Raw genomic sequence first — 14,197 nt, 5'->3', positions numbered from 1 at the left:
TGCAGGCCTAACAGTCTTTGTATATCTTTGTCCTTTGCTGCGACTATTTATCTGTCTGCTGCCTTGAGGATTGTGCCTTTGCATTCAGGCTATTCGAGGTGACCAAGCTTCAGACTAGTAGTAGTTTTTTCTTGATAAAATTGACCATTTGCAGGTAGAAAAAAGAACAAAAAAAAAAAAAAAACTCAACTACTACTACTGCTATGAAGCCCACAAATCCAGCTATCCACCTATTCAATTTCCGCCACTCACCCAGACGTGAGTCATGGTGGCAGTAGCCCAGATGTACTGCTCCCTTCTCCCTAGCCAACTGCTCCAGCTCTTCCCAGGGAATTCCAAGCAACTCCCAGGCCAAATGGGATATGTAACCCCTCCAGTGTGTTCTGCCATCATGTTCTCTTCCCAGTCGGATGTGCCAGCAATGCCTCCAGGGTGGGAGGCGTCAAGGAGGCATCCTAATCAGATAGCTGAACTGCCTCAACTGACTCTTTTTGACATGAAGGAGAAGCAGTTATTGGGCCTCATTACAGAAAAAAAAAACCTATCTTCTAGGAAAAATCCAGAATCAATTCCTAAACTCCAGAATCAATTCCTAAACTCCTATACTATCTCAGCACTAATCTGTCTGTGGATTATATCTGTGTTAAGAAAGTTCATGAGACTGCTTGTATCCATGACAAGGAAAGTTTTAAAATAATTCTAAAATTCACAGGTAACCTGTCAAGTGTAGTACGGATGGGTATAACGTGGACGCTTGTCTTAGAAAGCCTGACAACAGCGTTTGTGTAAGTTGGGATCTTTGGATATTTCACCTGCTGATATCAGAATAAAGTGTGCTGCAATAGTCAAGTATGGAGGGGATAAAAGCATGGATGAGCTTTTATAAATCAACAGAGGAAAGGAATGATCTGATCTTAGTTAAATGCCCCAGTTGCACAATGCAGAGCTGCACCACTTTAGTCACCTGCAGACAAACAGCAGACAATTTTCAGATATCCATTCTTTATTTCAGTGAGACATAACATAGCATGGGATACAGTAGCGTCTACAGTTGCACATCATCCGCTTCGTAATCAAAATTTATATTATGTCTACATATGTTTTAACTCATGGGTAGCACTGGTGTCCTTGACTAGAGGAGTCGCATGCTGTGCAGAGAGCGAACACCAAACTGAAATTTCTCAAACGTTTGAGTGTTCGTCAAAACAGAGGGATCCAGGGAGGGCTTCTTTAAGAGGGGGTAAACAGTGGCAGCGTTTAAAATTGAAGAGGAAAATACTAATAGACAGAGAGGAGTTAATAATGGCTAAAATATTCTGACTCATCTGAAATTTAAAAAAAACAAGTGAGAATTCAGTCTGAAGGGCAGGTGGATGATTTGGAAAGTGCAACAGTGTGCTCCAGTAGAGCTGAAAGAGAGATTTTGCTGAAGTGGGTTAATAATCAAAGTGGGCAGCAGTCAACATGAAGCGCTCTGGTTTTTGTGTTAATGTGCTGCTGAAGCTCCACTTTGTTGTTGTCGTATTCAACTGGGCTGGGGTTCATCACTGATGTTAGGGTCGTGACACTTGGGTTGCAGCCCGTGGGCCAAATCACAGGGTGCTGGGTGGCTCTCTGACAATTTTATAATTCACAATGAAAATGAAGTGATTCACACTGATTTTGCCAGCAAGGACGGACAGATATGACAGTTTTGCTTGATTGGATAAATTAGGGTGTTGGTAAGAGAGAAGGCTGGTTCTTGTGTGATGGCCTTTCAGGCTGTGCAAAGTGCAGTGGGATCACACGGAGATCTGTGCAGAAGAAGACAACTATTATCTCATGAGGAGCAAAAGTTACAGAGATGGGGACAATACTGATCCCAAAAGTGTGCATTTCATATGAGAAGTGCTTAAATATGCTCTTCTGTCCCTGGTAGGAGTGATTTCTGAATCATTCCGACATTTGAGTGATTGTAAGATGGAAGAGGTGCCAAGAATATTTAATGTTATATAAGCTCAAACTCAAATGTTAAAATGCAGTTGCAATTCTTAAATGCATTAAAATATCTGATTTATCTCTCAATTCTTGAACTAAGTTCATTAAGTTAATAAGTGATTTATCATTTATTCATCAAGGAAGATGAGTTATGGGCTTTTCATTCATTTTATCTGATACAAAACTTTATTATTAATGCTTGTTTGTAATTCTGCAAAGTGGCCCCCAGGCAAAGCAAACTGAATATCCCTGGTTTAGGTTTTTAAAGGAGATTCTGGGATTATGACCCTGTTTAAGGATCAGTTGTGAGCAAAAAAACAAGAGTTCCTTGCTTCTTTGATCGCACACTGATAAGTAGACATCAGATCTTTAAGAGAAGGAAGACACTGTGTTCATCCTCCTTCTGTGCTTCCTTCCTACATTGTCTTTTTAAATTCCCTACTTCTTCTCCTAACAAAGGCAGAGAAAAATATTTCAAGTTTTTGTATGTCACAGGAGATTTTCATGCAACAGCTATTAAAAACTCTGACAAGCTCCTCTACGGCGAGGGCCTGTTGTGTGTGAGTACAGTACTTAAAAGTGTTTGAGGCGGTAAAAGCTTGACAGAAATGACGAACAGAGAGTGAATTTAGGGGGCGGGAGCGAATCGATGTGAAGGGGTTTGGGATCAGGAGAGAGAAGATGAACCTTGAACAGCACTGCATTACGAGCAGTGGCAGCAAAATCAACCAAATTCTAAAAATCTACTGCACAGAAAGCAGAAGAGAGCACAGGGTCAAGAGTTTGTCCTTTGGGTAAGGTTAAAAGACATCTTGATAAAAATCAGAGGGAAAAGAGGAGGAAGAGGGACAACAAGAATGGATATTAAAGGAGCAATGTGTGGCAACTGTACTCGCAAAAATGAGTACTGCAGCCCAAATAGCGTGGGTGTCATAATCTGTGTATTAAATAGGTTGAAATCCTATTTAATATACGATCTGTGGTTGAAGCAAGTTGTTTCGGTCCGCCCCCTCCTCCCCAGACTCAGGAGCACTGCAGGAATGCAGGACACATGCAACATCGTAAACTGACAAAAAAAAAAGCATTTATTAGTCCTTATCTGTAAGTCAATCAGCTGTTAATTTAAGTGACTGCCTGTCTCAATCATGCCACCATGAACATATTACTCAATTTAAGTGTTACAAACATCTACGCCCTCTAAAAGATTATCAATGATTTCTTATGACTCATAAACAGACGTTTATTCATTCGGCAAACATTTGCCATTAATTTGAACTCTAATTAGGGTGAAACTGTCAAACAGAAACAGTCATTTCAACCCAGAATAGAAAATTCAAAGGAGAGCATTGTGCTTGCAGCGCTGTCATCAGAGAAGCAAGTATTTCAACTTAAGATCTTTCCTTGATCTCTGCTGACATATTGTGGTCATTATATGATTTATAACAGTAAATACACTACAGATATCTCCTCTAAAATCCAAGAGAAGAAGGACTCTGTCATACGGTAACATAGTGACTAATAAAAGATCTGAAAATTCCTGAATAAGACCAGAACTAAGTTTAAAGGCTCTGCAGGGTCTGATTCTAATGAATTACCACAGCAGGTGATTTTTACTGGTCTTTTACTCCCTTAAAAGACTGATTATCAGTGGGCTGAGTCTTTAGTTGGAATGAAAACCTGCAAAAGCTTAGCTCCTCATGACATATGGTTGTCCAACACCAATTTAAATCATTAATTTTAGTGATTTAAAATAGCCTTGGAAATGGATGAATCTGCCGAGACCATGTTTTCATTTGCAAATTAATCTGGTGATGCCAGGCTAGATTTTAAAATCTGTATTCTTAAAATTTTAAGCCATCAGGCATGTTATTTATAGGTATCACACTGGCCAAAACAATTTGATTGTCTGCCACTGACTTTTCCAAACAAAACTGTGAAGAATCAAACCTAATAAATACAAAAAAGGACAGGATGTTTATCATTAAGTCTGTAATGCACACGTATTGATGTATTGATGTCTGGCCTAACATGCCAATGTGTGACGGCAGATTAATCCAATTCCCTGAATCAATTACCATTCCTTTTTATCAGGGGTTTCCCTACACCTCCGATAATATGCTATTGATGTTACAGTACGTTGTACCTCAACACAAAAAAAACAACCCAAAACCCCATGAATTCTCCCTCACCAGTACTCCACTTTGATGAGAATTGCAACTGATGAAAACATGCATAAAGCTGCTCGCTGAAATCAAACAGACCTTTCAGGCGGATATTTACCCAGGGGAAGGGAGGTATTCTGGCCGCTAACATTGAATCATACACTTATTTATGCAGTCATGAAAGACCACCACAAAAAAGCTTCAGAATTAATTAGTTTGGAAATGAAAGAGAGAGAGACAGCTAGAGCGAGGGGTAGAGTGAGGGGAAGGGAGATAGGCGGACACTTGTTGACGTTTCTAAGGGTTGGTGGAATCAAAGACTCGGTGCCTGTGATCTGCTTCTCGCTCTCTGTGTTTGCATGCAGACTTGGAGCGGACATGCTATCTGCCAGTGCTGGTTGGAATCAAGCATTTGATTGCGATTTGATTGTTTTCTACAAAAGATAAGTGTGGGAGAAGAGAGAAGAGGGTAAGTTCTTTTTCTAAACAGAGAGAAGTGATATCGATAGAGTAGACATGGCCAGAACAACAAGATGGTTTCACTTACTTCCCTGCTTAATGCATTCATCTTAACATATTGTAATTTTGTATATCTTTGGGGATGTCAACTAAATTGGCATAAGATGATGTCCACAGATGGATGATGACATCATTTTTGGGGGGACGGTAGGTGTCCATAATCGAAAAACAGACTCGGCTCACCACTGTGGTCACAGCCGCTTCCCACTGTTGCTCTGATGGCAACCTCAGATTTGTCTCGCTCAGCTGAGAAAACTCTCCAGTGAAGTGAGCAAGAAGATTAACTCAGGCGAGCGTCTGACACGGAGTGCATCCCCATGCTGGGTTCTAAAAGGGCCTTCATGTCCGCGCCATGTGTCTGTAACTTAGTTCTGTTAAGCTTGAAACAAAATTAAGCTAAGCCAAACAAAAAACAATGGCGACATGATTGAAAGACACACACTAACAGCATCCTGCAGAAAAGAAACACTGCTGCCACAGATTTCACTGAGGTTTGCCTAACTTGGAGGTTTAACAAGAAAATAAACATGGAGGCGTAACGTTGGTGCTATGACCAGCAGCGAGAGCTTCTCTTTCTCCTCTCCCACAAGTTAAAAACGGAATGAAACAGCAGTCTTATGGCAACTCTGATGGGACACATTACCTCAAATACAGAAGGCTTTTAAATCACAATGTTGGTAGTGGGCTCAGTGGGTGATGATTGTCAGCCATCGGCAATGGATGATGGCGTTGACCACTGGCCCAACCCTACTGTTGTGTCATGCTATCAGCAACAGTCGCTTCCAGGCAGACATCTGGCAGTTAATTTGTAATACAGAGACATGTACAATTCTGTTTTTTTCTTTTGTCATTTTCAGCCATAACCAACATTTAAAGATATGTAGTTAAACACAGAGTTTCTGACGTTTCTGCTGTGCATCTTGGATAAACCACCAATGACATAGCGCTGCTGGCTGGAGTTCATGGACCAAATAATAATACAAATGATACTCTCCCTGTTGTGTACTGGCTTGGTATATTTCGTGTAACCAGCCTCGACAGATAAGAAGCTTTGTTTGGTTTGTCTCTGTTTGTTTTAAGAGAGAACAGCGATTATCGGTGAAGGTAGAGACCGAACAATACATCATCATAGCCACACAACAGAATAGGCTGATTGCCAACTGCTCCCAAAATGACACATAATACCGGTGGAGAGTATCATGCCATGTGACACTACACACAAAAACTACTTTGGTACATCTAGGAAATAACACTATTTGAGCAGGTTCTAGCAAACAAACATGGTGATTCTTTCTACTCATTCATGACAAAAATTGGTCACTGTTTTTATTTTGGAATGAAACCTTCCTTGTTCTTGCACCACAGGCAAATGGTCCAAAATATTACTATTCTCTGATTGGCAAAAAACAAACAACCTTGCAAAAAATCTGAATTTATTATGGTAATCACATTGATTCAAGGGCAGACCTTAGTTGCCCTGAGCTAGGTGGTGTCCTCGAAATATTCCGTCCCTTCGGAAATGTTATTCGGGAAAATTTTGCATGTTGAATATTTCACTCTAGGCGTGACCGGTCAGCAAAAAGGTACCAATGTCCTATTTAGAAAGCAAACACAGTAAATGTATTCCTTGAGTAAATCCAAACAAGAATAAACAAATAAGCAAGGTAGGCCTGGCCCACAGCACAAGATAAATCATTTTCAACCTTTTCTGGCATTAACAAGTCGCACTGGTAGAGGTTGTTCACACAAACAGAGGTTTAGAAAAGTGGGAAACAAATGCAATAGTTGGCCAGTGGGTTGCCTTCTGCTGGGCTCCACATACGGTGAGTCAGCCTCCTGCCTTATTACTGACATGAGAATACCAACAAATGATAGAGAACTACAACGAGCATCAGCGTATTCCTCTTACATGTGTGTGCTGAGGCAAAGAGAAACAAAAATGAGAGAATCGCATATTGAAATAGAAACAAACAGAGAGACAGGAGACGGAGAGAAGACAGAGTAGAAAGGGAACAGGAGTGAACCAAGTTTTCATTGGAACCCTGGGGATGTATGTAATGAGTTGGAGAGAGGCATGTTTACCTAGTCTGGTTTACACAGAGAAATGACCCTGCGATACACACTGTGGGGCCCTCTTACCTCACACTCACACACACACACACACACACACACACACACACACACACACACACACACAGACACACACACACACACACACACACCCCCACACAATAACTGACTTGGAGGCAATCCAAAGCAGTAATGTCGGAGAGGGAAGTGGGGGCGATTTGCTGGTGAATTCGACAAAAACAATTTTCACTGTAAAGCTTGCCTGGATGAGGTACTTCTACCGTGTAACCGAGGTTGTTTAAACTGCGGTGTTGTGTTGATGTGGATATGATGTGTCATCCTGGCACAAATCTAACAGGTAGTGGGACACCAAGTTCTTCTTGAAAGGCAGAACACGTAGGGTTCATGCTGAAAATTAAACTGTTAAGTGGGTCACAATGGAAACCATCAGCGTTACGTGCAACCTGTGTGAATGATGTAATTTCCCCTTTTCTATCTCTTTTGGTGTCTCTTCGACTAGTTCAAAAGTAGTCATGCAGAGGCTTCTAAATTGTGTCATTTTAATAACAGGGCGCCTAATTAATTAAACTGACAATCTGCTTTCAGTTTGGATGAAGGAAGAAATTTCTTTTTCATTTCATTCAAATAAAAACGAGAATTTATGTAGAGAGGAAATCAACAATTTCGCAGAGTGTTACATAGAGAAATCCCTGCTGCATAATTTCATCACAACCAAGAATCTGACTGTTGATTGTAGGAAAAAGGAGGAAAAGTCACACGCCTGTCAACATCAGTGGAGCTGAGGTGTAGGTAGGTGAAAAGTTTTAGGTTCCTGGGAATCAGCATCACAGAGAATCTGCCAATCACACATATCTCCACCCTGGTAAAGGAGGCTCAGAAATGACTGTATTTCTTAAGGAAACTTAAATAAAGCAAAATTCCTGTGCCATGTTCTTGTCAACTTTTACGGAGAAAGCAATAGAAAGCATCCAGACAGTCCGGACAGGAAAGGTTGCAAACTAGCAGTGGATGTGCATAGTCCAGGGCAGGGACACTCTGCTGCTGGTGATTACAAGCACCAGGACATCACTGGTACCCATCTACTGAGCATCAGTGTGGAGGTGAGGTGAGGTGAGGTGCACCCTGCTTCCATCTGACAAGAGATACAGAAGTATCCACATTTGTACCACCAGACTTCAGGACAGCTTTTATCCTCAGGTTGTGAGACTGTTTAAATGCTGCTAGAGGTCTCTCTCACATTAAAACAATAACTAAAGACGTAGTTTGATGACATTGTGAAGTAGCGTGGGATCATGGGATTTTCTTCACATTTAAAAGCTGATGAAAATCTGTCTGATGTGACTCTTGCAGAAATCATCTTCATGCGGAATTTAAATTTTAATCAATTTAACAACTAGCAACTAGCCAGCAGCTAGCAGGAAACACTTTAGCAGGAAAGACTGAGTACACAACTCAACAAAATATGTATAATATGTCTAGCGTTTTAGACATTGTAATGCGCAAATCTTGCACATTATAGCTTTACTTCATCCTCACTCCACTATTAAAAACTTTCACCATCGAAAGCTTTGTTGTTGTTACTTATTTATTTGCCTTACTGTATATACTTTTTGGATCTATGTTGTTTTTGTGAAAAGCATAAAGGGGGCTAGAACTAGCATCTCGTTACACAACCCTGTTGTAAAATTATAAGTAAATGAAGCTTGTATCTTTAAAAAGAATACATGCAACAATCAATTCAAGAAGTAGCACAAAATACACAAAAGCTGTACAGTATTAGAGCAGTAATTCAGTGTCTGAATGTGCTAATCCAATACTCAGTAATGATTTGAGCGAAAAGTCAAGAGTGTGGCTCATGGGTGTTTTGAATCGATGGTGGTAGAGAAAACTTTAGTGGATAACAGAAGGCATTATAATTCACTGTGTGGGGTATTTGGAAGTCTTCACGGCAGTTAATCCAAAATATGTTGAGACATTTCACTCAAAACCGCAAATGTCAACCTCTCTGTGGTGCAAAATGAAAGGTCAGAAGACCAACAGAGTCATCTGGCTACATGATCTGGAGACCATGAATGTCTGGACAATTTCTGGTGCCAATCCACCCAGTAGATGCTAAGATATGGAGGTTTGCTTATAAAAAAAATAAATCATGGCAATCCAATCCCACTAGTTGCTGAGAGGTCAGTCTGGACCAAAAACTTAGAGGCACAGTGCTCACATGGCTGAAAACAATGTACTGGATTTCAGAAAAAATAAAAGTTGACATGAACTAATGACCAAAAAAATCACTTTTAATTACTGTACATGAATAGTTACACTTTGTTTGCAAAGAAACATAACACTGTAATGAGATCATGCCAGTAAACAGAGTGAGACCAGCTGCAGCAAAATGCAAAATATTTGGTGTTTTGTGGCTAAAACATCTCTTCATTTCAAACAGCTGTCCTACATCTGTACAAGGAAAGCAGTGAATTCCTTTAAAAATGCCTTGGTGAGTTTTAACAGCAAATATATGGCTCTTTTTGTTTGTTTTGTTGTTCGTATAGTCATAGAATATTAGCCAGACTGGGAATAAAGTATTGAAATGAATATATTAACATTTTATCCAATAAAGACAAATGAATATTATCGAGTCCCCTTGTGCAAAGCTTCTTGAGGAAGTTGTTTATACATACAAAACAACACAGTGACGTTTTCTTCTTTTACCGCCGTATTGCGGTGTAATCATATTTTGATTTGTCATTTGTAGTATTGCAGTTCCAAAGTCAAACATCTGACATTGCAGCAGCACTATAGCACTTTATATACATGAGGAAGAGGACCAACGAGCGGGTGAATAGGAGGAGATTGTAAAAGCAAGCAGACATAATGAGGAGAAAGTGATATAGTAGGGGAATAAGGAAAGATAAAACAGGATAAGAAAAATCAGTGCCAAGGAAAAAAAAATATTCTGTGGCATCAGAGAGCTGCATGTGTAGTAGCTCTAATGAATCCGCTCATTAGTATGACTCTCATGGCGTATCACTCCATTAATAATCTATGACTGTGATGGCGGCCATGACAGAGGGGGAGGGCTACAGGGATGTTGCCTCAGAGAGCGGAGCCCTGTCACTTGCGAGAGCCTTGAGAACCCCGGAAGAACCTGCGTGAGTTGATGTGTACGTCCATGTTAAAGATAATGAAATAATCTGCAGGAGAGATGTTTGACTCAAGTCTGGGGTTAAGTTATAATGAGCACTACAACTGGGAATGTTGATAATGTTGATGGCAAAGGCTAAGCGTCCCAGTTCACCTTGTTGGTGTTAGTAAAGTCCAGAGGTTTTTATTATCTGTTTTAGGTTAAAATTGTTTTAATGTACAACAACTAATACAGCTAATACACACAGGAAACTATTTAAAGGCAAGTAATTTGGCAAGTAAGGCCAAATTATTTTTTAGTATGTAGGACAGCCTTCATCACATTTTCTGGAGGGACATCTTAGAGGGCGTTTTACCACATTTTGTCCACTGAAAGGGCACTATAGAAGGCATTTTGCAATGTTTTGTCCACTGGAGGGACACTTCAGAGGGAATTTTGGGATGTTTTGTCCTTTAGAAGGACACTTGTCCACATTTTGGCAACTAGATAGGTAACCTGGCAAGTGGTTTCTAATATTTATCTATCATAGGGGTGTTTCTGTTTCATTTTTTTAGAACATGGGGGCACTGGGGGGGCGATCGCTCCCCTTATTCCACCCTTGAGTCCACCAGTGGCCAGGAGATGGGTTAGCTTACTGAGCCACAGGCGTGCAGTTAGCTGGTTAGCCTTAGCCCAGGCCTCACCAGTGTCAACCTCCCATAAGCAGCAAGCCCTGTCTTGTTTATTTAGTTCAGTTTAGGTTGGCGATGAATGAATCCTAAAAAATAAATAGCCTTTTTTCATAAAAATATCCTTGAACTGGACGGTGGTGAAACCAGGGCTTTCCAACAGCTGACATCTCTGTAACACTGCTGCGCGCCCCGACACACCGGAGCCTCGTCACAAAATTAACTTCTCCAGTGGAAGCGTGTGAATTTCACAGTGACGTAGTCTCAACAACACACATCTTAAAGGGACAGTTCACCCCAAAATCACAAATACATATTTTCCCCCTGACCTGTCATGCTATTCATCCATTTTTTTTAAATGGCACTCGGCTTGTGGTGCACAAAGCAATGAAAAAATAAATTTGAAAAATTCAAAACCAGCGTCCACAATCCACAAGCTTGTTTTCAACAGTTTCATGCAGAAGCTGTTTACTTTCTATAGCGGAGAGAAAATATACCTGGTGTCTTCTAAAATAGTTCCAGTAGATTCTACTGCAGAAAGAAAGTAGTTCCTGAATAAATAGCACTACAGGCCAGGGGAAAATATTGATTTTGGGGTGAACTCTTTAACCACGCCTCATTAGTTCTCCCCAAAGAAAACCAGTCCGAAAGGTTTGGGGAAAAGAGAAAGAGGAACTACAACTCCCTGTCACTCTTAACAGTGAGCATGAACCCATGTGTGGGCACCTTATTAACCACGGCCCCTGACGGCTATTTGAGTCCCCAGGAGCTGTAGCCAATCAATGAAAACACTAAACAATAGGCGCTTGAGACACACAATAACGGTAGTAAATAATACATCATCATATCTACCCTTTATGAATTATACATCTCTCCATGTTGACAACTGTTCACAGCGGGCATACATTTATTCATGTGTATATGGACGATCTACATCCTTTTTCCACTAAGTAATTTGTGTGATTAATTTCATGCCATGAAAATATTTGTGTAACACAGCATGGGATGTTTGTCACCATGGCAAGACTTAATGCATGCTCTGATCGCCCTTGGTATAAAAAAAAAAGCACTTTATGTGGTGCGATCGTGACCGTGTCCCAACGTTTAATTGATGGTTTAATATTTTCACATGGCAGCTCACTGGAGTACCGCCTTCCTCTGATTTAGCCAAAAATGGCAACAGAAATATTTGTCTAAGATATTAAATCTGGGACTGCGGCAATCACGGAGTCTTTTTCACTCTGCTTCTCCTTATTTTTCTCTCTGTATATGTGCACAGGTGCAGCATATTTGGAGATATATAATTATATGATATAAACAGAGGTATACTGCAATCTAATGCAATGGTCCTGCAATAGATATTTTTAATAATAAATAGATTAAATACATTTTGAAGCTTCTAATGCTCATACGAAATTAGGGTTCGGAGAGATGTTGAATTTACTTTGTGGTGATTTGTGTCTTATTTTTTAGTCCACATCCTGTGGATACGTAGACAGACAGAAATTAATATTGCCAACTAAATTTAATTGTAATGCACTGCTACATCCATGATCCTGTAACACCGAGCTCCCTGCTCTCAACACTTCCCCCCACCAAAGTCAAGAAAGGCTTTGAATTATTTACTTCAGTTCTCCAGAGAGGCAGTCAAGGGGCGCCGATGTCTGCTGTTGAATCCTCCACACACATCAACACACACATGGATACTTGACCAAATATCCAGTCCTGGTCTCTGGTTTTCAGACACACAGACGAACACAGACATCTACTTTTCTGTCTGGAAGTAGTAATGTGGTAATTCACTTTGGCCTCTATTAGCCGAGAAGTGTTGTGAAAGGACGTAAAGATGGTTTAGTTGTGGTGTGTCTGTGTAATCCAAAGCAAACACAAATGTTCATGTAGTAAGATTTCCAGCAAAACAACTCAAATACAGGAGAGAGAGAGAAATTTTAAGTATTATCGTATGTGCACAATGAAAGAGTGACACAGATGGAAGAAATTGAGGAAAAAATATCCGTTATAACAACGTTATAATCACCACAGATGGGCCAATGCAAAAGGTCACAAAACAAAAAATGTCACTCAGTCACAACTGACTCATTAACGTTTAATTCTTGCAAAATTGCTTGTGTTGTAATCTCGGGCACTGATCCCTGGGGGATCAATAAATTACTGTGGAATAAATCATGCAACTAAAAATAGATTTTAATAGAAGCCACCTCTGCTTTTGAAATAATTCACACAAAAACACGTCTCAAAGGTTTTGTTTATGAACCCGCATGTGTTTCCTGCTCAGTGATATGAACTGCATACATTTATTAATGATGTTACTGAGTGAATGCCACGCGTGCTGATTGTTCCTGCAGACAGAAGCACATCAGGAGTCTTAGTAAAACCTACCCATAAGACACCTGCTTTTAGACAGGTTGAACAGTCTGTCCGCTTAAAAGTTCACCGGCAGCAGAGGATGTTTTAACATTATTAAGTCAAGATAAACTGAGCAGACCTACCTTCTAGTAATGGACATTATAAACGGCACAATATAACCCAGAAAGTGGTGCTAAAACCAATCTGTTTTGTACTTCTCTCAGCTCGTTGAAAATGGTCATGTAATAAGCACAAACTGCTTTCAAAACAGAGACGTAATGGTTCAGCTTCATGCCCGACTGATTGAGATATTTCGCTCAAGCCAGCACAAGGCAGCAATCAGTGAAGACCACTGATGAACAAGATGATCAGAATTAAAAACAACCCTTTACTAATCTGCCAACCGAGGCTGCCAAGCAACCAGCTATTCACCAAACCGGCCAACCGTTTAGCAAATAATAAAAAAAAAAAAACTAGCGAGCAATCTTCTCTGTCCTTACCTTAGCGATCTGGACGCACCAATTGAGCAACAGTTGGGATCCAATGTTGTCCTTGTGCTCATGGACATAGTCGAGCAGGCACCCGTGAGGCATCAGTTGCGTGACCAGCTGGATGGTGGGACTCAGGCAGACGCCCAGCAGGCGGACCAAGTGGGGGTGCTCCATGCTCGCCATGATCAGGGCCTCCTGAATGAGACAGATACACACTGAGGCATGTGGGGCAAAGGGATCGAGGATGGATGGTGACATTTAAAACAGTGTGTCAACAGATTCTACAGTGTTGTTTACTTTCAGGCAGCAGACATCAGAAAATACGTCACTGTCATGTTATCTCTGCCATCTGTGTACATTTTTGACCTCGAAATTCTCTTCCAAACTGAGGCGCCACTGTTCTTCCTGGCAGATAAAAAAAACATTCTTTGGATTAAAGTCTATGTTAGGGCTGCAAGTAAAGATTATTTTTTATTATCATTTGATCTGATTATTATTTTCACAATTATCATTTAGTCATAATTCCCCAGAGCCTAAAGTCTTAAAATTGCTTTTTCTGTCCAACTAACTGTCCAGAACCAAAAGACGCTTCATTTAATATCATAAATGACAAAGAAAAACAGCAAATCCTAACAATTAAGAAGCTGGGACCAGAAAACGTTTGAAATTTTTGCTTGAAAAATAAAATATTAATCGACTAATTGTTGCAGCTTTAGTGTGCGTGGACCCTCATAATCCTGTTATTACATACCTCTGTAAACAGACAGAATAATCTCCCCAAAA

The 14,197-nt window shown here is 40.4% G+C and overlaps 1 protein-coding gene across 1 annotated transcript in view; it reads right to left on the bottom strand.

Moving 5' to 3' along the window:
- The window catches only part of erbb4b (erb-b2 receptor tyrosine kinase 4b), a 459,675-nt gene that overhangs the window by 62,131 nt on the left and 383,347 nt on the right, over positions 1-14,197 (bottom strand). Inside the window, exon 20 of the mRNA XM_084725337.1 lies at positions 13,424-13,609. Coding sequence (XP_084581463.1) covers positions 13,424-13,609 — 186 coding nt within the window. The remainder of the gene's footprint in view (positions 1-13,423; positions 13,610-14,197) is intronic.

The sequence above is a fragment of the Lutjanus erythropterus genome, chromosome 8 (assembly GCF_056507025.1).
Source record: "Lutjanus erythropterus isolate fLutEry1 chromosome 8, fLutEry1.hap2, whole genome shotgun sequence".
NCBI classification, from domain to species: domain Eukaryota; kingdom Metazoa; phylum Chordata; class Actinopteri; order Lutjaniformes; family Lutjanidae; genus Lutjanus; species Lutjanus erythropterus.
Note: the sequence above shows the minus strand (reverse complement) of the source record. Positions and strands in the feature narration are given on the sequence as shown.